Raw genomic sequence first — 24,265 nt, forward strand, 5'->3', positions numbered from 1 at the left:
ACGGTTTTTTAACTGTTTTAGTATTGGATTTACATGCTGTTTTGTACTACTGTTGTTAGCCGCCCCGAGTCTATGGAGAGGGGCGGCATACAAATCCATATAAATAATAATAATAATAATAATAATAATAATAATAATAATAATAATAATAATTCAATGCCTGGGGAGGATGAAAATGGCCTCCCCCGCCCTCACCTGGAGGCCCTCTGGGGGCCGGAAATGGCCTGTTTCCTAACTTCTGGTGGGCCTTGTAGGCCTATTTTTTGGCTTCCCAGGCTCCAGAGGCTGTGGAGGATGAAAATGTTCTCCCCTGACCCCCAGAGGCCCTCCAGAAACTGAAAAAGCCCTCCCAGGGCCTTCATGTAAGCAGAAAATCAGCTGGCCGGTGTGTACTTGTGGGCTAAGGCTGAACTAGGGCAACGACTCATGTGACAGTAGATATGGCTCTGCTTGCCACCTGTGGCACCTGTGCCATAGGTTTGCCCTCACTGTAATATACTTTCTTCCTACCATATTTTGGGGGTTGTGTAGCATATCATGAACATTCCTCCTTTTGGTTTCTTCCCCACCACATGCCCATCTATTTTCTAATTAATAGCATGATATATCTATTTTATTTTTTAGCATTACTGGGGGTGACGTACAGGTGGTCCTCATTTAGTGCACACCATTGGAACTGGCAACTTGATCATGAAGCAAAGTGGTTGCCAAGAAAAACTGCAACTGTGCTTACAATTTCCGTTACTTCACAGGTTTGCGAAGGTCATAAATGTGATGATCGATCACCCAAAGTTCCTTATTTCATCATTGCTGTAACTTTGAATGGTTGCTAAATGAGGCATTTACTAAATGAAAATTGCCTGGAAAGATACAGCAGCAAAGCAGAAGAGGATTCCATAGCTGCAACCAGAAGAGTTATGAAGCTAGATCTTCCCACATCTAAATGTCAATGGAGATTCTCAGTCATTTTGTCATGTCCCAGAGGTGGGTTCCTCCCGGTTTGGACTGGTTTGCCCGAACTGGTAGCAAACTGCTTGTGTCATCATGATGATGTCATGGAACAAGTTCAGTTAGTATTGGTCCATGGGCACCACCAATTTTTTTAAAAAAAATAATTTTCTTTAAAATATTTTTTTTCTTTTGCGCATTCACAAAAGCCCAGTTTCCCATACTGTGCGTGCATAGCCATCTTGTTTTTGGATTTTTAAATTTTATTTTTCAGTACCATGTGCACACGCATGCCTCATGCGTGCCCACCCATGAGGCGTGGCCATGTTGTGTGGGAGGAAGCGAATCCACAACCAGGTAAGTTAGAACCCACCCCTGGGCTGCTTTTTCAAAAGGCAACTGGAGTTTGTTTTTCCTTTAATTTTTTTTTTTAAAAAAAACTTTCATAGAAACATAGAAACATAGAAGTCTGACGGCAGAAAAAGACCTCATGGTCCATCTAGTCTGCCCTTATACTATTTTCTGTATTTTATCTTAGGATGGATATATGTTTATCCCAGACATGTTTAAATTCAGTTACTGTGGATTTATCTACCATGTCTGCTGGAAGTTTGTTCCAAGGATCTACTACTCTTTCAGTAAAATAATATTTTCTCATGTTGCTTTTGATCTTTCCCCCAACTAACTTCAGATTGTGTCCCCTTGTTCTTGTGTTCACTTTCCTATTACAAACACTTCCCTCCTGGAGCTTATTTAACCCTTTAACATATTTAAATGTTTCAATCATGTCCCCCCTTTTCCTTCTGTCCTCCAGACTATACAGATTGAGTTCATTAAGTCTTTCCTCATACGTTTTATGCTTAAGACCTTCCACCATTCTTGTAGCCCGTCTTTGGACCCGTTCAATTTTGTCAATATCTTTTTGTAGGTGAGGTCTCCAGAACTGAACACAGTATTCCAAATGTGGTCTCACCAGCACTCTATATAGCGGGATCATAATCTCCCTCTTCCTGTTTGTTATACCTCTAGCTATGCAGCCAAGCATCCTACTTGCTTTTCCTACCACCTGACTGCACTGTTCACCCATTTTGAGACTGTCAGAAATCACTACCCCTAAATCCTTTTCTTCTGAAGTTTTTGCTAACACAGAACTGCCAATACAATACTCAGATTGAGGATTCCTTTTCCCCAAGTGCATTATTTTACATTTGGAAACATTAAACTGCAGTTTCCATTGCTTTGACTATTTATCTAGTAAAGCTAAATCATTTACCATATTACAGACGCCTCCAGGAATATCAACCCTATTGCACACTTTAGAGTCATCGGCAAATAGGCAAACCTTCCCTACCAAACCTTCCCCTATGTCACTCACAAACATTTCTCCACTTTTTCCACTTTCTCACATACAAATTAACATGTATATACCTTCCAATGTTGCAACCAACATACATAATTACACATTTTTATCCATTGTTCAAAACTCCATATCTTATTCCACCTTCTTCTTATCTAACATCAGTCTCTTCTTGTTCTTTTTTGCATTCCCCCTCTCTCTCTGTCTCCTCCTCCTACCTACATTTCCCTCACCCCTCCTCTATTTCTCTCTCCTTTTCTTCCTCCCTCTCTACTTCCTCTTCAACTCTCTTTTACCTTTCCCAGAATGTCTTCCATCCTAACACACCTCATAAGTAGCAGACTGATGCTATATCTTCAAATTTAAAAAAAGAAACACCAATGGTTCTTCTAAAAAATTTCCCTTGACGAGGTTTCATTTCTCAACCAAGACACTTTTTCAGTTCAGAATTGAACTGAAATAGATGAGAAGTGAAAAGTCTTCAAGGAAAAACAAAGTCCAGTTGCTGTTTGAAAAAGTACCTTTGGTGCTTCCCACACCTTACTCTTTCTAAGAGTAAGCAATTTACAGTATTTTTCAGTGTATAAGATGCACCTTTTTCCTCCCTAAAAGAGGCTGATAATTGTTGTGGTTGGCTCTGGGCCAGCTCCTGCTCCAAGGACTGTGGGGGTTGATGTGAGCGAATCCTCCCATTGTCAGAGGTCTGTTTTGCTGCCAGCTTCTTCCAACAGTGAAGCATCTGGGGAGGATTCTGAAAGTGAAGTGGGGTCAACGGAGGAGGTAAGGACAGGTAGCCCATTGGATAATTGTCCCGTTAGTGAATCATCTTCCTTATCATCATTAGATTCTGAATGGGACACATTCATAGATGTGTGCAGACGCAGGGTGATGTCAAGGAAAGAACAACTGCATAAATATTACAGGAAATAAGGGAGATCACCTGTGGCCAGGGTAATTAGGTTAATGCGGCTGCTGTTAAATAGCCAGTGTTGCTGCCTCTGGGCGTGGAAGTTTATCCATTTGATGATAGCGAGAACTGCATTTTACATCAGGATTTCACAAGGACTCTTTGACCTGTTTCAAGGTTTTTCCAGGACTCTTGGACTAATTCAATTAAGTTTTGACACAAGGACACTTAAGGGGGGGGGGGGGGTAGCTGTGACATCTTCACAGCTGTCTTTTCTCTGCTCTATTTTTGTTTTGTGTTCTTCACAGCGTTCAAGGCTGTTGACTTGTAGGAGAGCACTTTAACTGACTAACAGAGTGTTTGGAAGTATTTTCCTTTCGATAAAACCACTTTAGTTCCTTTACAAACATGTGTGTTTGAATTTCTCTTTTTTGGATTTAATTGGGGACTCACAATGAGAAGCACGGCAAAGCAATAATTAGGGTGCATCTTATACTCTGAATGTAGCTTCCCCCCCCCACTGCTACCTAGCTGTTAACGATCTTCCCAGATCCTACCTTGCAGGGTCTTTCATTGTTTCTCTCTGCAAAGAATGTTTTCCAAGCCCTAAGTCTTTGCATTACTCTAACTTGCTCTGAGTAAGTTTCTTTCTAGCCCTAACCAGGTGCTAACAATGTTCCCAGCTTTTACCGGCTTGTAAGCTCTTTCATTGTTACTCTCTGCCAAGAATGTATTCCAAACCCTGTCTTTGTAGGTTTTTTTCATTGCTTTACTTGCTCAGATGTTTCTTTCCAGCTCTAACCAGGTGCTAATGATGTTCCCAGATCATACCTGCTTGCAAGCTCTTTCATTGTTACTCTCTGCAATGAAGAATGTTTTCCAAGCCCTAAGTCTTTGCAGGGTTTTTCCCATTGCTCTACTTGCTCAGACTGTTTCTTTCCAGGTGCTAATGTTGTTCCCAGCTGATACTGGCTTGCGAGCTCTTTTATTTTTAGTCTCACAGAATAATTTTTTTAAAGCCTAAAATAATGTGCTGAAGCTGACCAGACTAAGGACGCTAGCCAGATGAATACCTGGTAAGCAGATTCTTTTCCCTATTTTCCTCCCCCAAAACTAAGGTGCGTCTTATATTACGGTACATCTTATACTCTGAAAAAGATGGTACTCTGTTGTTTGGTCGCTGGTTCAATTGCCAAAGAATCATAACTTAGCTATCAAATAAATGCCCCAGATTTTTAAAATGTATATATGTTACTTGAACATACATATTTTGGTGCAGGATGGAGGTTATTGAAAAGAGGAAATGTGAAAGCAGCAACAGATTTGGCATAATCTTCTCTCGTCATTATTTTAATTTTTTTTTTAAAAGGAAGCCACAAGAATCAGTAATGTGGTTGAATAAAAGTTTATTTCATGCTGCCTAAACCACTGAATGCAATATAGTGAGCCATCTAATCAGAATTAAGAGAGACAACCTCCATATCAGTGAACCTGTTTGTAAGTCTTGAATGGAATATAAAGCCAAAGGGTTCATAAATAATTTGTAATAACAAACATGAGTCAGACAAGGACTTAAAGCATAAAAAATCTAGAGAGCTTAACAGGCAATGGATCACTTAAGCAAGCGGGAAGCAAATTTAGTTTTTAATCATTGATCGTCTGGCTCCTCCAAAACTTTCTCGAAGATAAAATATTAAAAAACTGAAGCAAAGCTTATGGTATCCCTGCAATGAGCTACAGTACATCCATTGATTCACCCATTGGCCGTTTTGGCTCTCACTGAATAAAAGATCAACTCAAGCCCAAGAAATACCTAAAGAGTAAACAAGCAGCAAGTGTTCTTCAAGGGTTCTCAAGGCTCTTGCAAATACCAGCTGCTTTGACTGACTTGTGGCTGGCCAGCCTCATTTCCTGCACTGGTTGAGTAAAAGGAATCAGGAAACATGGTAGAATCCAAAGGCATGGGAGTGCTAGTTGCGTCTAATGGGATGAAGCTATCAGGAGTTGCTGGAGGCAAGGCAGTGGCTTGAGGCGCATTTGGCTGCCCTTGACTCTGACCAGCAGGGTTTAACATATTATTATTGGGATTGGGCAAGGCAACCTTTGGGTTGATATCTACAGGGATAACATTGTTCCCTCTGTCTGGAGGGTTGGGCCCTAGGTTGGCTCCTTTTGGAACTTCAGGCTGTTCTGTAATGCCCAGTTGATCATCTTCGACTGTGTAATCTCCTGGTTGGCCTCTATTCATTGGCATATTTCCAAATCTGGCATCCATGGGAAAGCCATGGGGGCCTGCTGCCCGATAGGCCGGTGCACCAAATCCTCCACCCTGGAAAAAACAGTGACAGTACATGAATGGCCATGAACCCTCTGAAGATCCAGATGACAATCATATGGAGAGAGAGAGAGAGAGTGATGTGAGTGGAAAGTGTTGGCTTTGGTGCTTAGCAAGCTGTCCTAAATGCAAACTTGAGGAATGAAAATCTAAACTGTTTTTAATGCAATGGGAAATGTCCCAGAAAATAAATACTATGTTGACATCGAAGCCTTAGAGGATAAATGACAGATGACATAGCTAGGCAGAGATGGAGTTTGAAGTCGGGCCATCGATCAGCTAGAAGCTGGTATTTGGGCAGGGGTAGGGGGCAAGGAAAGGACTGAACATTGATAGTAGCAGGAGGAGAGCAAAAATCAATATCAGAATCTGGATTCATTTCAAGCACAGCCAAGTCCTATCAAATCAATTCTTGAGAAACAATTGCATGAATTAATGCAGCCCTTCTCTTTCTGTGAATAAGTAAACTTAATTGTGCACTCCTTATTCCTACATTAGGTAGCATGCTAATTTGGGGGGTACAGTATATTTTGGGGGTCTTTTTATCAGGCAAAATGAATAGCAGTGAAAACAACAACAACAACAACAGAAGCCAGCCTCATAGATGCTCAGTGTTTCAGGGGTGAATCTTCTCCCTATTCTATAAAACATCTACTTGAAACTCCTGAGAGAAATCATTCATCTACTCAGGATGAGGTATCATCAATGACTATACCTAGTTCTATAGCTCTATCCTGAACCCAATGGAAATTCCTCAGACAGTGCCTAGAGACTTTCAGGACTTGAATAGGGGGAAGAAAATGAAGTCCACTTATCTGACTCTTTCTAAGATTGAGACCACTGGGCTACAATATGCCTACTAAAGCATTCCCACATTCCTGGAGGGTCCCAGTGTTTGTTTATTAATTTTTTTATGCCACCCATCTCCTATATAAGCTGACTCCAAGTGTCTTACAAGTTATAAATGTGAGAGGTTCTCAGTGGCATTTCCTCTACTATGGAATACTTTCTGCCTCAAACAAGTCTCCATGCTTTTAATGGTAAAAGCGTAGGTTTTTTAAAAAAATCAAAAGGTTTTGGAAACTGATTCTATATCGTGTGTGTGTGTGTGTGTGTGTGTGTGTTATGGACATGTATATTTTTATTCAATATTAACCGGTGTAATTTTGTTTTGAAGTTTTAAAATATAATGTTATTATTATTGTAATATGCCTAGAGTTCATGAGGTTTGAGAGAGTAAATAAATTGCATAAATAAATACATTCTGGACCTTTTTTACCTTGACTATGTTTATATCACTTTTATTTATTATTGTTTTATTTGTTCTGTAGGTTGCAAATCACTTCCTTATAAATCAACTCTAACTTTCCTGACCATTATATCCATCTATCGATCCATCCATCAATCCATCCATCTTCCTCCCTCCTTCCCTCCCTCCCTCCCATCCATCCATCCATCCATCCATCTATCCCAAGGCAACAAATACTTTGGATCCCATCAATTTCATTAGAAGAAATGAGCATGTGCTAAATTTTGCACAAATTGATGTAATGTAATAACGTTTATCAATGCTTGATCCTACATATGCCAAGGAAAAGCTTGTCTTGTACAAGCTTTCTTATCAATGCTGACTAGGGAAATATTTCATATTTATAATACTGTGGCTCAGAAAATCTTCGAAAGGTGAAGGACAGAGGCCATTCTTCAAGGATCGCCAAGTGTATGTTGTATAAAGTTCCTACCACTTTGGAGCAAATTTACCTTTGCTTTTCAGAATTATTTCCACTTATCTGTTTGTTTGTTTGTTTGTTTGTTTGTTTGTTTGATTGATTGATTTCTATACCACCCTTCTCCTGGGACTCAGGGTGGCTATTCTTGGCCATAATATCTTCCCCTCCATCCACTATACTTTATGTTTATGTTACTAAGGCTAAAAACCTTGAAGTTTGATCTGTGCATCCATTTCTCAGCCTTGGGTTGTATGATTGGTTATCTTTAAAGAAAAAGACAATTTTTATCCCTTCTTAACTCATAATGTAAATGAAAATGATGTCCACAACTTACCTGCATTTCTTCTGAGCTTACTATTCCTAATCGGGCAGGAACCTATGGAATATATAAATAAGCAAACCACATATCAAGAATGAAACATGCCAGTCTAATATCAACAGAGTCCTAATTTTTCAGGATCTATTGTTTTGTTGCATATACCAGTAATAGTGCATAGTCCTGTATTACCAACAACAACATCAATGTTAAAACACTTTTTTTTCTTTTTGAAATATTATGTTATATTTTTTGGGGGGAAAGAAACTTCAATATTATAGTAAGTTCAACTGCTCTCCATTTTAAAAGCTGTACATTAAAAAATTGAAATATGAGTCTTCCAATGGTCACAATAAGTTGGATAATAATCATTACCTTTGCCATTTGAACTTCTGGATTCAAACATATTTATATATGTTATATATGAACAGAAGGGAAAGGGGGGACATGCTCGAAACATTTGAATATGTTAAGGGGTTAAATAAGGAGAGAAGTGTTTTAATAGGAAAGTGAACACAAGAACAAGGGGGCACAATCTGCGGTTAGTTGGGGGAAAGATTAGAAGTAACATAAGAAAATATTATTTTATTGAAAGAGTAGTAGATGCTTGGAACAAACTTGCAGCAGATGTGGTCGGTAAATCCACAGTAACTGAATTTAAACATGCCTCGGATAAACATATATCCATCTAAGATAAAATACAGGAAATAGTATAAGGGCAGACTAGATGGGCCATGAGGTCTTTTTCTGCTGTCAATCTTCTATGTTTCTATATTAATATATAGGTCATGTATTATAGCTTTCCACAACCTGACCAACTTCTAAATGTATTAATTAATTTCCAGAATTCTGAACAATGGATATTTTGGCCAGAAAAATTATGGGAATTTAAATGCACATGTAGTACAGTGAACCCTCGAGTTTCGCGTCCTCGAGCATCGCGAAAGGGCTATATCGCTAGTTTTCAACCCGGAAGTAAACTCCACCATCTGCGCATGCGTGCCCTTCCACGCATGCGTAGATGGTGGAGCTTCCCCGCCGGGCAGAGGCTTCCCTGGGTCTTCCCCCTCTTGCCCCGGTAAGACCCCAGCGGCGGCGCGAGCAACGGCGTGGGCTGGCGGGCGGCACGCACGTGGAAACCCCAGCTCCGCTTCCCAGCTGGGAAGCGGAGCCGGCAACAGCGTGGGCGGGCGGCGCGCGCGAGCCTGGGGACACCCCACCTCCGTCTCCCAGCTGGGAAGCGGAGCTAGGGTGTCCCCACGCGCGTGCGCGTTGCTGGGGAAAGCGCGCGCGCCTGGGGACACCCCACCTCCGCCTCCCAGCTGGGAAGCGGAGCTAGGGTGTCCCCACCGCGCGCGCGTTGCTGGGGAAAACGCGCACGCCTGGGGACACCCCACCTCCGCCTCCCAGCTGGAAAGCGGAGCTAGGGTGTCCCCACGCGCGTGCGCGTTGCTGGGGAAAGCGCGCGCGCCTGGGGACACCCCACCTCCGACTCCCAGCTTGGAAGCGGAGCTGGGGTGTCCCCAAGCGCGCGCGCACCCCAGGCGCGAGCAACGGGGTGGGCGGGCGAAGGGCGGGCGGCAGTGGAAGCAAAAACACCATCTGCGCACGCGCAGATGGTGTTTTCACCTCCGCACCGCTACTTCGCTAAAAATCGATCATCGCGTGGGGTCCTGGAATGGAACCCTCGCGATAATCGAGGGTTCACTGTATTCTGTGTCTTAGGATGAATATAAGCAACTCTCTTGACACACATCTGTAAATTAATGTATAGTAACATTATTATTATTGTAAATAAAAGTTAGGTGGGTCTGTGCCTATGTTGAGAAAAGTGTGATCTATAAGTCACTTCTTTTTATTTTTTGCTTATTTTTAGTGTGACGTACAAAATATTATGTGGAAACACATAGAAGCATATTAACAGATGGGAAGGAAACTGCAGAAGAGGGCCAAGTTTAAGATTCATATAATTCTTTCCATCCCTATGGGGGGTTGTAGGGAAATGATTTGTTGCACTTAAGAATATTTTTCAATGGAGTTTTAATCTATTCCTTAGATCTAATTCTGGGTGTTCAAAGTTCAATTGTGATGGCACTGGTTCCCACTGGTGCCTTTTAAAAAAACCCACATATTTTTTATTTTACTCAAAGGGCAAAATATTAAAAAACAAAAGAAAAGAAAAAACCACAACAAAAAAGACATTAACAAAAAAAAATGTCCTACAAAAAACCTTAACACATACACAAATAACATCCTCCCTACTTGAATGCTGATTAGTATAGTGCAGCAATGTTGGTTTGTAACCACTTGAAAAACAAGCTAAAAGAATTTTAAAAAGTTAAACCACTATATCTACCTACAAATTGCTAGCCTTTCATCTATAAACTATATTAATAACAAAAAACATAACAGAAAAAACAATAATAATGGCTATATTATCTAAAAATATAAAAGTAATAAAAATTGTGAACGGTAATTGAAAAAAACAGTGTTGAAATTCCAAAAAACTGCTGTGAATGAACCGTTATTAATTCCACTGTTAATTAACTATGTTAATCCCAGAAGCCGCTATTAACGAATTGTTATTGTAATCAACTGATTCCCACTATTTCCATGTGGTATTTTATATGGAATATACAGGAATACATGATAGGTCTGAAGGTTTTCATTAGGGGTAAATTAATATTAAGTACTTACTCCTTTATTTGCTATGTAAGACATATATTGCAAATTGGGATACATCTAGACAGCAAAGAAAAGAAAGAATTACATTGATTTTAAGATGCTTGTTTTGTTTTAATCATTATAAAAATAGGCTGGAAAGGAACTTGCCTTTTTAGACAGAAAAAGCATGCATCTTTATCCATATCTTGGCTTTAACAGGTATCATATAAATATTTATTTTTATTTATATTTTGAATATATTATTTTTATCAACAACTCAAGGCAGCTAACATATCTAATAATTATAATAATTTATTAGATTTGTATGCTGCCCCTCTCCAAAAACTCGGCTCGGCTCACAACAATAATAAAAACAATATTATAGTAGAACAAATCTAATATTAAAAAACATATAACACCCTATCATTATTTAAAAAACCAAACAACACATTCATACCAAACATAAAACAAAGTATAAAAGAGCCTGGGGGAAAGGTATCTCAACTCTCCCATGCCTGGCGGTATAAGTGAGTCTTGAGTAGTTTACGAAAGACAAAGAGGGTGTGGGCAATTCTAATCTCTGGAGGGAGTTGATTCCAGAGGGCCGGGGCCGCCACAGAGAAGGCTCTTCCACTGGGGCCTGCCAAACGACATTGTTTAGTCGACGGGACCTGGAGAAGGCCAACTTATAAAACTAAGGTTATCTCTATGCTCTTGCATGTAGCAGAAGTTTTGGGTCTATATGCAGTCCCAGAACAGACATAGTCCCAGCTTTTGAGATGTACTTTGGGTGCAGATACAAGGATATCTGCTGTAGCAATTAGAGCTGAATTGGGAATTTATGCAATTCATACACTATCCAAAATTAGAGCATATAACTACTGGTGTAAAGTCAATGAAATGGAGACTTATAGACTCCCCTAGTTATCTCTACTGGAGCAAATAAAATTACAATTACAAATCTCCTGGATCACCAAACTAACACATTTTGCAAGAAGCTCTGGCCTTCCTGTCTCTTGCGTAACAGGAAGACAACTGAAAAAAAGAGCTGCCCAAACAATTAAGGATATAAAAGCATAAAATGATATTGCTATCCTTAGTAAGGTGGGTAACTTGAAATGGCTGAGTAAAGCCAAAGGTACTTTTCAAGTAGACAGCTATTTGAAGTTACAGTGGTACCTCATCTTATGAACGCCTCTTCTAACAAACTTTTCAACATACGAACCTGGTGTTTAATATTTTTTTGCCTCTTCTTCTGAACTATTTTCACCTTACGAACTCAAGCAGCTGCTGCTGGGATGAAGGGGGTTCTTTTTTTCCCCATTTTTGAAGAAAGAAAAGGGAGGGGCTGCTTGGAGTAGGAAAGATTTTGCAGAGAACAACGTGCTTGCAAAGGCACTGAAACTGTGTCTTTTGAAGAAAGAAAAGGGAGGGGCGCCCCCCTTGCCTTTCTTCCTTCCCACTCACCCTTTAGCCTAGCCTTGCTTCTTCCACCCGCCCCCTTTAGCTGCTCCTCCCTGCCCTCTGTTCGCCTCCCTTCTAAAGTTTGGGATTTTCCTGAAGGATTTGCAGGCATTATTTGCTTTTACATTGATTCCTATGGGAAACATCGTTTCATCTTACGAACTTTTCACCTTACGAACCTCCTCCTGGAACCAATTAAGTTCATATAATGAGGTACCACTGTACAACTGCCAAAACATCTTAGGGAAATATTTATGTGAGCAAGATTCGAATAGCTTGACACAAGGGTCAGATATGGGAGATTCCATTCTATACCCTGCAATGAGTGTCTCTGCATTTACGAAGTGGCAGAAGTAAAAGACTCAGCTCACATCCTATTTGATTGTTGCTTGTATAAGGGATATCTATATAGACAGATACCTCTGTCTCAGTGAGCTCCTACGAGTACGGTCAGGTACGCCGAACCAGTAGAAAACTTTTGGTCAGGTATGCAGAACCGATAGAAAATTTTTGATTTTTTTTCTTTTTTTCCCTTTTAGGTTCTGGTTATGTTTTTCCTATTGCAGTAAATGAGGTTGAATGTCTATAATTTTAAAAGAGCTGTGCGTGCATGTATTTGTGTACATACACATACAGTTTATATAGTACATACACATTATTAAGATTATGCCATTTTTTCAGGAATCCATAAGAACTGGGAAACTATCAGGATTATGTTGGAATCTCTTAATAATTTAATAAACTCATGGTTCATGATCTTTCTAGGGAAGAATCACATTTGGGGGAAAAATGTTGCTGTGTTAAATATGTTTACATTTCAGAGAACTGAAACATTTGAGGCAAAAGCTAATTTTCAAATAACACACACACAAAAAAAACCATTTGTGTGTTAAGATGGAAATGAAATTCCAATGAACAGTTTTAGTTGGGGAACCAACTTACAGATCGTTGCTGTGGCTCTTGGGCTGTATTTTGCTGGGTTCCAAATAAGCCAGGGTAGATCTTTGCAAAAAAGAAAGAAAAAATTGAATGGGGTATCCGGAAAAATATGAAGGATTACAATATATACTGCCTTAGAAAAAAAATCTAACGAACTCTGTGTGTGTGTTTCTAAGCAGTTGTTTTGGTCAAGAAGATTTCTTTTGGTCAAGAAGGTTACGCCTGTTATAATTCTCATAGTTAAAATATACTTACTTGGCCCAATGTCCCTGAATAGTCTTGTAGGGAAGGTAACTGTAGTTAATAAAAGAAAATATTTGATATCATTAGCTTGAAAACATATAGAAAATAAAGAATAAACGAAGCAAATTTTTCAATCTAAATATAATTGTGTTAGATGTTATAAGTGTTTAAATTCTTGGAAAAGGCTTAAAATCTAGAAGAAATGTTTATTTGTATTTTACAGAGAAATTTAGAAACTGATATATAAATGAACCGGCATTTATTTATGAGGTTAGATTTTTAAAATAAGGAATTTATTCATAGTGTAAATTTGAAATAAATTGTCGCAAAATCACATTCGAAGAATTGATATCAGTCAAGTTACATTCCAAATAATCTACATCATTCGATTTCTTTACTAAATACTATTTTCTAATATTTTCTTTGCATTTCATTACGAATGTGCGTAATTTTCTTTTTCTTTTAAAAAGTTTATTAAGGAAATATCTGCTGGAAAATGTATATATTAATTAAATTAAAAATCCAAAATGTATTATATCAGGAAAGTCTCTTTGTAAAAAACTTTATATGTGGTATAAAAAAAGGCAAATGAAAATGAGAAATGTGCATTAAAATACACACACATGGTGTTCCCCACCCTGCAAACAATGTAACATGGAAAAAGTGAGAAAAATTAAAATGGAATGATTCATTTAACCTTAGTTAATCTTGTACCTTCATATTCTTTATAACTTCCATACCAAAGATTAGAGCTTAATGATTCGATCACAAATAGACCTTGACTTACAACTAATTGCTTAATGGCCAATCAAAATTATAACATATTCCCCAAAAGCTATTTATGACCCAATTTTGAGATTGTGATGGCCTCCCTCTCCCCATGGTCACATCATTGCATTTTGGTACTTTGCAACTGGATCAGCTTTATGACCATTTGTAGTGTCCTACGGTCAAGTGCAGTGTTCTCTCTAATTTTTTTTTTGGGGGGGGGCGGAAAAGTATAGTGTCTGAGCGGCAGTCCCTTCTGGACTGGGCGGCACAGAAATAATAAACAAATAAACAAATAAACAAATAAACAAATAAACAACTAAACAACTAAACAACTAAACAACTAAACAACTAAACAAATAAACAAATAAACAAATAAACAAATAAACAAATAAACAAATAAACAAATAAACAAATAAACAAATAAACAAATAAACAAATAAACAAATAAACAAATAAACAAATAAACAAATAAACAAATAAACAAATAAACAAATAAACAAATAAACAAATAAACAAATAAACAAATAAACAAATAAACAAACAACCCTGTTTTGCCTCAGAGAATTTCAAAATAAAATACTATACTGTGTGTCTATAACAGTGAGCTCATAATAGGGCAACTCTATCAATATCAAAATGCCACTTAAATAGTTGAGCTAGTTTCAAACTAGATTTTGATTTCTTTCTCTCTTCCTTACTTCCATTCTTTTTCTTTCTCTTTTCCTTCCTCTCTTTTTTCTATCTGTTTCTCTCTCTTCCTCTCTTCCTCTCTTCCTCTCTCTCTCTTTCCCTCTCACTCTTTCCCTCTCGTCTTCTGGGTAGGTTTGGAAAACTCTGAGTTGATGATGATTTTTAAGTGAGCAATTGCTCACTGCTTAGCTTAGAGGGAACTATGGTCAAGTGAATGTGATTTTCAACTCTTTTTTTTGCCATCTTTTATTTTTACCCACTCGAATTCACTTCACAACTGCCATAAATAATATCAAAACTTCAGATCCAGTTACATGATGTCTTGACTTAAAACCAGTGGTGGCAGAAAAACTGGTAGCGGCGACTGTGGGAGGCTGTGCCCACCCTCCCCGATGTTATGCACATGTGCTCATATTTGTGAAACCGGTAGGGAAGCAAAGTGAATCCCACTTCTGCTTACAACTACAATGACTTACAACCATAATTACGGGCCCAATGGCAGTCATAAGTCAGAGGCTATCTGCACTGGTGATGCAGAGAATTCCCAGTCATATTAGAAAAATCTCAATTGCCTGTGAAAACTGACCTGTTGAGTTTGTCTATCCATTGTTAGCTGTTGTTGAACATCTGGCTGGTTTCCTTCTGATGGAGAAAACTGTTTTGGATGAAATGGCGGCTGGACATCATAATGTTGTATTTGGACTTGCCTTGTAGGAAGGAAATGTGCATAATGGTAATGAGGTTGCTCTTGTACCCCAGGTTGTTGGATCAGAGTGGATGTTTGAGATGGCAATGGAGGAGGGTGCACTGGCATTGTATATTCATACTATGGAGTGATAAAAGATGAGTGACCAGAAGAGAAAAGTTAAAATCATGAATGGATCATTTTCAGGCATACTGAAAAGTTGCATGTACAATGAATTTGACAAATGAATGTCCAAATTACAAAATCAAGATGCTCAATTCTTAGGGCCATCCAAGTTTCCTGACAAGTGCCATGTCCCACCCAATATTATTATCGATTCTTTTAATACAAGCATGGCTCAGGAAGCCACCATGTTGCAGAGAAATATGTCAACATCTAGCACCTCACCAATTTTGAAGAAGGTCCCAAAGATACTTTTATTTTATAGGCAACGGGGTTTCTGATTTCCTTTAAGACGTTTAACTTCTGATCCAAGAAACTTCTTCACTTCTAACTAACTGATGGAGTTCCAGAACTAAAGAAGCTTCTTGGATGAGAAACAAAATGTCTTAAAGAAAAACCAGAAAGTTGCCTTTAAAATAAAAGCACCTTTGGGACAATCCTGACCCAGATGAACGAGAGCCTCCATAGACAATTTTGAAAAATGTATGATTTCAAAGCTTTTCCTAGACATTGAATAAGAAGCGAAGTGCAACTCAGTGCTTTGTATAAAGGTGAAACACAAGTCCAGTAAATAAATAACTATATACTGGATGAAGTGATGGAACGCATTTGGGAAAGCTGGGCTAAAGGAATAGATTCAATACCTCTTAGAATTTTAGTAAATAGAAGTTTTGTGATTGGTCATGCCATGCAGCTATTCTGGGGGAATGGACTGAGACTGATGTCACCTATTGCATGCAGAAGATAAGAAGTCATGCTGCTGAGAATCCAGGAAATTTCCAAAGGTGCTTTTTCAAAAGGCAACTGGACTTTGGTTTTTCTTGAAGATGTATTGCTTCTCATCTAAGAAGCTTCTTCAGTTGAATTGAAGAAGCTTCTTGGGTGACAAGCAAAACATCTTCAAGGAAAAACAAAGTCCAGTTGCCTTTTCAAAAAATCACCTTTGGGACAACCATGACCTGGATAACTGAGTATCTCTATGTGTTGTGGTTAGCTGTGGCCCAGTTCCTGCCCCAAGGAATGTGGATGTGGGGGAGACATCCACATGCCGCAGGCCTGTTTTGCTCCCAGTGGAATCTGCCGGCAAAGTCTCCTCTGACCAAGGAGGTGTGAGTGATAGGGAGGAGGGGAGTTTGGCAGACATCCCATGAGGAGATCAATCATCTGTATCATCCCTGGATTCTGAACAAGAATTAATGACACATCCACGCATGCGTAGAGTGATGCATAGGAGACAACAACTGAAGGATTATTACAGGAGAAAATGAGGCCACCTGTGGTTGGGTGGGGCTGCTGTAATTAGTGCTACAGATAAAAGCGCAGCCTGGTGTTTTAGCTTCATGGCAGTTTATCTGATTCGTTGTTTCGTCAAGATCGTGGTTTTTGTGCTCTTCAAGATTGTGTGTGAACTTTCTGGACTTTAGAATTAGACTCAATTTCCCAGTTATTGGGTGAGCAATTGGACTGCATTTAACCTGTGCCTTGTGTGTACCAGAAAATCCCTTTGACATTTAAAAAGGGAGCTGTTTCTGTTTTTCTGTTTATAAAAACTTTTGGGTTTTCCTTTTATCGTGTGGTGTGTGTCTTCCTGGACTAATTACCCTGTAATTACGGGTGGTTGAAACATGCCGGCAGAACACTATGGAAGATCCAGGGAATTATAGTTCCCATGGAGGACAATAATGGGTGTCATGGAATTCTTAAAGTTGTAATCCAAGCATATTCAGGAAAAAAAACCAGTCTAGGGAAAAATATATAAAAAGCAAAAAAAAAAAGTTTTTCGTCAATATTGTAATGTTTCTGAGGTGATAACAGCTTAAATTGCTTACCTGTTGGGTTTCATGTTGAGGTCTCTGCCGTATCAAGTAAAATGATGAATGTGATGGTAGATAATTGTGCATCCACATCGAATTAAATGGATCAGCATAGCTGTATGTCTGGCCATACTAAAAGTGGTATGATTAAATACATTTATTCTGAAGCCATAATTCAGAGGCTAATAAATTAGAACAGGAGTTAAATTCAAGCCAATATGACCAATCAGAATTAATTTGTAAATGATAGATGTTGTAATGGGTTTTCCACTTGATTCCTTTATCCTTTATATATTCCTATATATACAACCAATTTCCTTTCTTTAATAATAGATCCATAAATTTAGCTAGAGAATAAAGGGCTGAGGAGAAGGAAGAGGCACTACATATCTTGCCTTTTGACAAACACAAGTCTCAATAAGGAAACAAATGAAGTCAATTTGGAACACTTTCAATAAATATTATATACAGTCAGTTTAACAAATACCTTAGAAAATCACTACAGGATATTTAATACAACAATAACATAAAATTCCAGAATGCCTTCAGGATTGCTATATAAGTAAGTGAAAGGTTTTTAATAATCGGCATGATAGAGTTAGGTTATGATTAAAATCAAACTACACTGCATAGTTGTTAGACAGTAAGAGTCACTGAGTCTAGTAGTACTTTCTATTGAACACAGAGTATTAAACTGAGATGCATATAGGAGAGAGCAATAGGACAGGGGACGGAAGGCACTCTAGTGCACTTGTACTCGCTCCTTACTGACCTCTTAGGAATCTGGATAGGTCAACCGTAGATAATCTAAGGGTAAAGTGTTGGGGGTTTGGGGATGACACTATGGAGTCCGGTAATGAGTTCCACGCTTTGACAACTTGGTTACTGAAGTCATATTTTTTACAGTCAAGTTTGGAGCGGTTAATATTAAGTTTAAATCTGTTGTGTGCTCTTGTGTTGTTGTGGTTGAAGCTGAAGTAGTCGCCGACAGGCAGGACATTGCAGCATATGACCTTGTGAGCAATACCTAGATCTTGTTTAAGGCATCTTAGTTCTAAACTTTCTAGGCCCAGGATTGAAAGTCTAGTCTCATAGGGTATTCTATTTCGAGTGGAGGAGTGAAGGGCTCTTCTGGTGAAGTATCTTTGAACATTTTCAAGGGTGTTAATGTCTGAGATGCGATATGGGTTCCAAACAGATGAGCTGTATTCGAGGATGGATCTGGCAAAATTTTTGTAAGCTCTGGTAAGTAGTGTGAGATTGCCAGAGCAGAAGCTATGCAGGATTAGGTTTACAACTCTTGAAGCCTTCTTGGCTATATTGTTGCAGTGGGCTAAGTAATAGGATAAGAAAGTAATAGGATACTTCTGACTTATCCACTCTTTGTTGTTATTATTTTAAATTTATTGGCCCCTGAACTCTGAGGTTTATTTGGAATTACGTCATACTTGGTAGAATTTCTTGAGAACATAATCTGTAACTTGTTTATTAACAAGCATGTCTTACTGAACCCAATTGAAATAAGTGTACATTGAAACATAGTCATTTCTTGTTGCTCAATAAGCAAAGTAAATATTTGGCCTGATTGTAAACTTGGTCAAGACTAAGTTTATTCATCAAGATAAGATTGTTGCTGTTTTTTAGAATTTGTGAGGTTTGGTCCTAATTCCCTAATCAGTGATCATTTCAGGACAGTTAATTCGTTCCAATTCTTTCTAAAGTCAAAGGTTCCTTGCTTTGGAGGTAAGTAAGTTAATAAATAGAATAAGTCTGGAATAGCATCATTAGCTTATTCTCATCAACATTTTAAAAAAAGTCTGCAAAGAGGATATATGGAATAACTGTGATTACCTGAGGGAGTACCTTGGGCCCAGTTGGTCCACCCAGCTGTCTCATGCCCTGTAAGACAATATTTAAAATCCTCAGTGTTATTGTAATCAGTATTTTCTATTTTGCGATGTTTACACATCTTTCCATGGAGCTCACAAAGAGTAGTTAAAAATAATAGCCTCGACTCACTCTCTACCTAATGCAGCTTGTATTCAGAATTGTATTGCTTCTGGAACATTGTGTCTGATCACAATCCCATCTACACAAATTCTATTACATTCATCCAATCTCCTTTTACAAGGCATCTTAGCTCTTTGCAGTCACCAGGGGTTAATTATGGACTGTGTGAAAAAGCACTTTCTTTTGTCTGTTTTGAATCTGATGCCGACTCATTTGTATGGATACCTCTACTTTTATGTGTATAAAAGAGGGAGAAAAATGTCTTCCAGCTTTTCAACAAAACTGACTCAAAAGGTAGGTGCTGAGGAAGCAGAGTTATCAGTGAAGGGCTACCAAAATTTTTACTACCACACTGTTAGTGTGGCTTATGCATTTTCTTTCAACATCTTTCAGTGCAAATTGGGTGCTCTGGGGTGGAGCTCCATTTTTGCTACCCCATTGTGTTCTCCCCCCCGTCCGGGCAGTAGCCCACCCCTGAGAGTTATTCATATAGAGCAGTGGTGGGTTTCAATTTTTTTTACTTCTGGCTCTTTGGGCATGGCTTGCTGGGCATGTCTTGGTGGGCGTGGCAGGGAAAGGATAAAATCTCCATTTCCACTGCAGGGGAAGATACTGCAAAATCTCCATTCCTTCCCATCTCCCGGGGATGTATACTGTAAAATCTCCATTTCCTTCCAACCAGCTGGGACTGAGGCACAGAATAGATTTAACCACTATACCAACTCACTCTTATTCAATGATATAGAAACATTTTAACCAAAATAATTTAGAAAGGTGTTTTTTGTGTTTGTGTGTGTATTCCTTTTGCCTTTCAGCCCCACTCTAAGGCCCATCCTGTCTACAAACCATATTATTATTATTATTATTATTATTATTATTATTATTATTATTATTATTTAGATTTGTATGCCTCCCCTCTCCGCAGACTCGGGGCAGCTCACAACAACAATAAAAACAATGTCAAACAATGTCCACAAATCTAATAATTTAAAACACTAAAAAACCCTTATTAAAAGCAAACATACACACAAACATACCATGCATAAACTGTATAGGCCTGGGGGAGATGTCTCAATTCCCCCATGCCTGATGGCCAAGGTGGGTTTTAAGGAGTTTACGAAAGGCAAGGAGGGTGGGGGCAGTTCTAATCTCTGGGGGGAGCTAGTTCCAGAGGGTTGGGGCCACCACAGAGAAGGCTCTTCCCCTAGGTCCCGCCAGATGACATATACTAGTCTCCCTTTATTTCTTTATCAGTTCTTTGTAAGTTTGAAAATATGGTTTGTAGCCTGGATGGCCCCTGGAGTGGGGCTGAAAACGTCACATTGCGACCAGTGGGGAAGGTAAGTAGATGCCACCCAGTGAGATTTTGCTTCTGCACATGTGCGGAAACAAAAAAAATCACCGAAATCTCTCTCATGCGTGCATCCTCTCACAAAACTTTGCTTCCTGTGCAAAACCTCACTGAGACATGTGCGACCGCCTGCAAATCAACTGAAGCCAGGCACGCATCACCATTTTTACTATCAGTGTGCAGTGTGGCCTGTACCAGTAAGGAACCCAATACTGGTGTGTGTGTGCATATCTGTGCGTGTACATGTGTGTGTGTGTGTGTGTGTGTGTGTTTGTGTAAGTCACACAAATATATATAAATACATACCTCAAGGCTTATACTACCCATTCCAGGAATCCCAGCATGACGAGGCAGTATCTGTAGATATGCAAGATTAAGAATGGTTTATGAGACCAGAGGTGAAACTGTTTCAAAGAATCTGAATAATATTACTGAAAAATGCTGTGGTGGTTTTGGTGATGACATGATGACTTCATTGGAGGATTGGGGTATGACATTGAATATGATTTCTTCTTTGTTATTCTTACTCCTCCTCGGTTATTGGAAGAAACTGCTGTCATATTTCAGCAATCTTGAGTAATTTGTGGGGCACCAAAAGGGAAAGCTGGCAATCCAATGGCTCGGTTTAAATTACCAAATGCCAAGATGATCTCCGTATTTTTAAAATAAAGGACTTCAGGTTTCCAGCACGAGGATGAAATATTGTAGGCTAGAGATTCTCCAGCCTTCTCAGTAGATCTTTATTAATTAAAACAATTAGAAAGGCAAAGCACATTAAGAAAACATATAGAAAACAATGGATGGAAATTTCAAGTAAACTATTCTAATGTAGAATGGTGGTTCAAAAGTCCTTATTACAGGAAATACAAAAAACATAATTAATGCTAGAGGTACAAAAGAGCAGGACATTGCTGCAAAGTGCCTTTTAAAACAGTTTTAAAAAAAACAAACAACCATGGCTATATACAGTGTTCCCTCGCTTTTCGCGGGGGATGCGTTCCAAGACCGCCCGCGAAAGTCGAATTTCTGCGAAGTAGAAATGCAGAAGTAAATGCACTATTTTTGGCTATGAACACTATCCCAAGCTTTCCCTTAACACTTTAAACCCCTAAATTGCAATTTTCCATTCCCGTGGCAACCATTCAGATTATTACTCACCATGTTTATTTATTAAAGTTTATTTTAAAAAATATTTATTAAAGGCAGATGAAAGTTTGGCGATGACATATGATGTCATCGGGTAGGAAAAACCGTGGTATAGGGAAAAAACCAGCAAAGTATTTTTTAATTAATATTTTTGAAAAACCGTGGTATAGATTTTCCGCAAAGTTCGAACCCGCGAAAATTGAGGGAACACTGTATTGTAATTTTGATATGAAAAAGAACCCAAAGCTGGGATTTAGGAACTATAATTGGAGATTACTAGATTCAATTTAAAAAAATTAATCTCCTAGCAGAGGTGGGTTCCTCCTGGTTTGGACCAGTTCACCTAAACCAGTAGCGACCCACTAGTGACATCACAAAGATGTCACGGATCTGGTTCAGGCAGTGTTGGTTCGTGGGCGCAGCCATCTTTTAAAAAAAAATATTAACATTTTTTTCATTTATTTATTTTTACTTCTGAGCATGTGCAGAAGCCAAATTTCCAACAGTCACTATCTTGTTTTTGACTTTTTAATTTTTATCTTTTTTGGATTTTTTGGCACATGTGCAAAGCATGCATGCGGCCATATGCCATGGGAGGAAGCGAACCAGCATCAAGGTAAGTTAGAATCCACCCCATCTCCTAGCACATTATTTCTCAGCAATGGCAATTTTAAGATACATGGACTTCAACTCCCAGAATTTCCTAGCCAGCATTCTGACGAAGGAATTCTGGGAGCTAAAGTTCACACGTTTTAAAAGTTATCAAAGTTGAGAAACACAACCTAGCACAAAAGGGATGACCACATAATATTCTTTATTTCTGGTTTGTTTGTTTTTTATAGAAACTGATTCGTTTTAACTTTATTGGTTATAAGTAATTGTTTGAGATAAAGTTGTAAGAATTACCGGCAAAGCAGAACATGTTCCTAAAAGGCATAAGACAAATGTCCATTGTTTCATAATTGGAAGGTGGCCCATAAAAGAGGACTAGAAGGATCTGTAGAGGGTGATGAAATCCTGGAAGGAAGGGAAAAAGACAATATATAATGAAACAGTAACATCACCAATATACAAATGTCCTATTATTATGTCTCCCATTCTTGCTGATAATTTGCTAGAAGGATGGAAGATGAATTTGTCCCATCAGCTATTTATCCACATTAATATTCTTAACTGCAATAATAATTCTGTCACATTAAAAATTACAATCGAATGGCAAGTTTAGGGTAACTCAGTTGGTGCATTTCTGATGTCCATCAAAAATGTTTTAAGTATTTAGTGGAGGGCAAGTGCCATGGATATGTTCGCAGTAGGTCAGTTTTAATCAGTTGTGTTAACTTCTCATCACCTTAACAACAACCTTAGAAGATGAAGCAGGATTATTATGTCCCATAATGTTACTGACATGTAGGGGATGCGGTGGCTCAGTGGCTAAGACGCTGAGTTTGTTGATCAGAAAGGTCACCAGTTCAGCAGTTCGAATCCCTAGCACAATGAAACCCTAGCACCATGAGCTTCTGCCAACCTAGCAGTTCTTGCAACCTAGCAATTGGAAAGCATGTAAAAATGCAAGTTGAAAAATAGAGACTACCTTTGGTGGGAAAGCAATGGTTTTCTGTGCGTCTTCGGTATTTAGTCATGCCAGCCACATGACGACAGAGCTAGCTCTTCACCTTTGAATCTGAGATGTGCACCACCCCCTAGAGTTGGGAACGACTAGCACATATGTGTCAGGAAAATCTTTATCTTTTAATATTACTGAGGGACATTGGACCCAAGAAAACAGGTCCTCTACAGAGGAAGATTTGTCTTTGTTGTCACCTAAACTTGGCAATTAATAAAATGATTGGTAGGATCTTAAGAAGAAAAACAATTAAACCATGGTAGGCATGCTCTGGGTATGCTTTGTTCCAACACTGATGCAAACACACCAGGCCTTTGGGGAGAGACCTTCCAAGGCCTACTTGACTCACTGCCACAAATTGATAGGAGGTGGTAGAGAAAGTAACGGCAAGTCACACAGGGCTATATGACCATGTGGTTATATTGGTTATATGCAAGCTACTTTTGTTGATCACTGTCTGCCAGCAGTTTGGCAGATCGAATCTCAGTAGGCTCAAGGTTGACTCAGCCGTCCATGGTCGGTAAAATGAGGACCCAGATTGTTGGGGGCAATATGCTTACTCTCTGTAAACCGCTTAGAGAGGGCTATAAAGCATTGTGAAGCGATATATAAGTCTAAATGCTATTGCTATTGCTAAATAATGCTATCTCGAAACAGTTTGACAACAGCTGAAACAATAAGTCAGTATATTTAAGTCTGCTCATATCTCAAAGCTTGAAAATTGCTCAGAGACCAATAAGTAGCAAGGAGCAGAGAAGCTGGTGGAAATAATAGGTATAGGCAGTAATGGGCAGCCAAAATTTTTACCTCCACACTGTGGGTGTGGCATATTTTGTGGGTTTGGCTTAATTGTCATGTGACTTGGTAGGAGTGGCTTGCCAGCCATGTGATCATGTGGGAGTGGCTTGAACGATCGTCACCATTCAGGTGAACTGTTAAGTTCTCGACTTACAACCTTATCAGTGTTGCTCGCTGGGGTGACAATTTGCTTCGTGTTTTGCATGCTCTTCTTCTTGGGTCACCCACCCCATCTCAGGCTGGGTAGCTAGGCGAACGGGTGCTGCCAGATGCATAAATGCTGCCAGTGC

General features: G+C 39.0%; 1 protein-coding gene across 1 annotated transcript; it reads right to left on the reverse strand.

Moving 5' to 3' along the window:
* Positions 1 to 5,064: 5,064 nt before the first annotated feature.
* Positions 5,065 to 22,547, reverse strand: AMBN (ameloblastin). The gene is made up of 10 exons (XM_070736234.1): positions 22,460 to 22,547; positions 20,714 to 20,764; positions 18,898 to 18,945; positions 17,062 to 17,178; positions 14,951 to 15,190; positions 12,916 to 12,954; positions 12,664 to 12,723; positions 10,291 to 10,335; positions 7,612 to 7,653; positions 5,065 to 5,541 (listed from the first exon to the last, which is right to left on the reverse strand). Exons 1-10 carry the CDS (start codon positions 22,529 to 22,531, stop codon positions 5,065 to 5,067), a joined length of 1,191 nt encoding a protein of 396 aa, XP_070592335.1. The 5' UTR covers positions 22,532 to 22,547.
* Positions 22,548 to 24,265: the final 1,718 nt, after the last annotated feature.

This window comes from Erythrolamprus reginae, chromosome 2, assembly GCF_031021105.1.
Source record: "Erythrolamprus reginae isolate rEryReg1 chromosome 2, rEryReg1.hap1, whole genome shotgun sequence".
Lineage (NCBI taxonomy): Eukaryota > Metazoa > Chordata > Lepidosauria > Squamata > Dipsadidae > Erythrolamprus > Erythrolamprus reginae.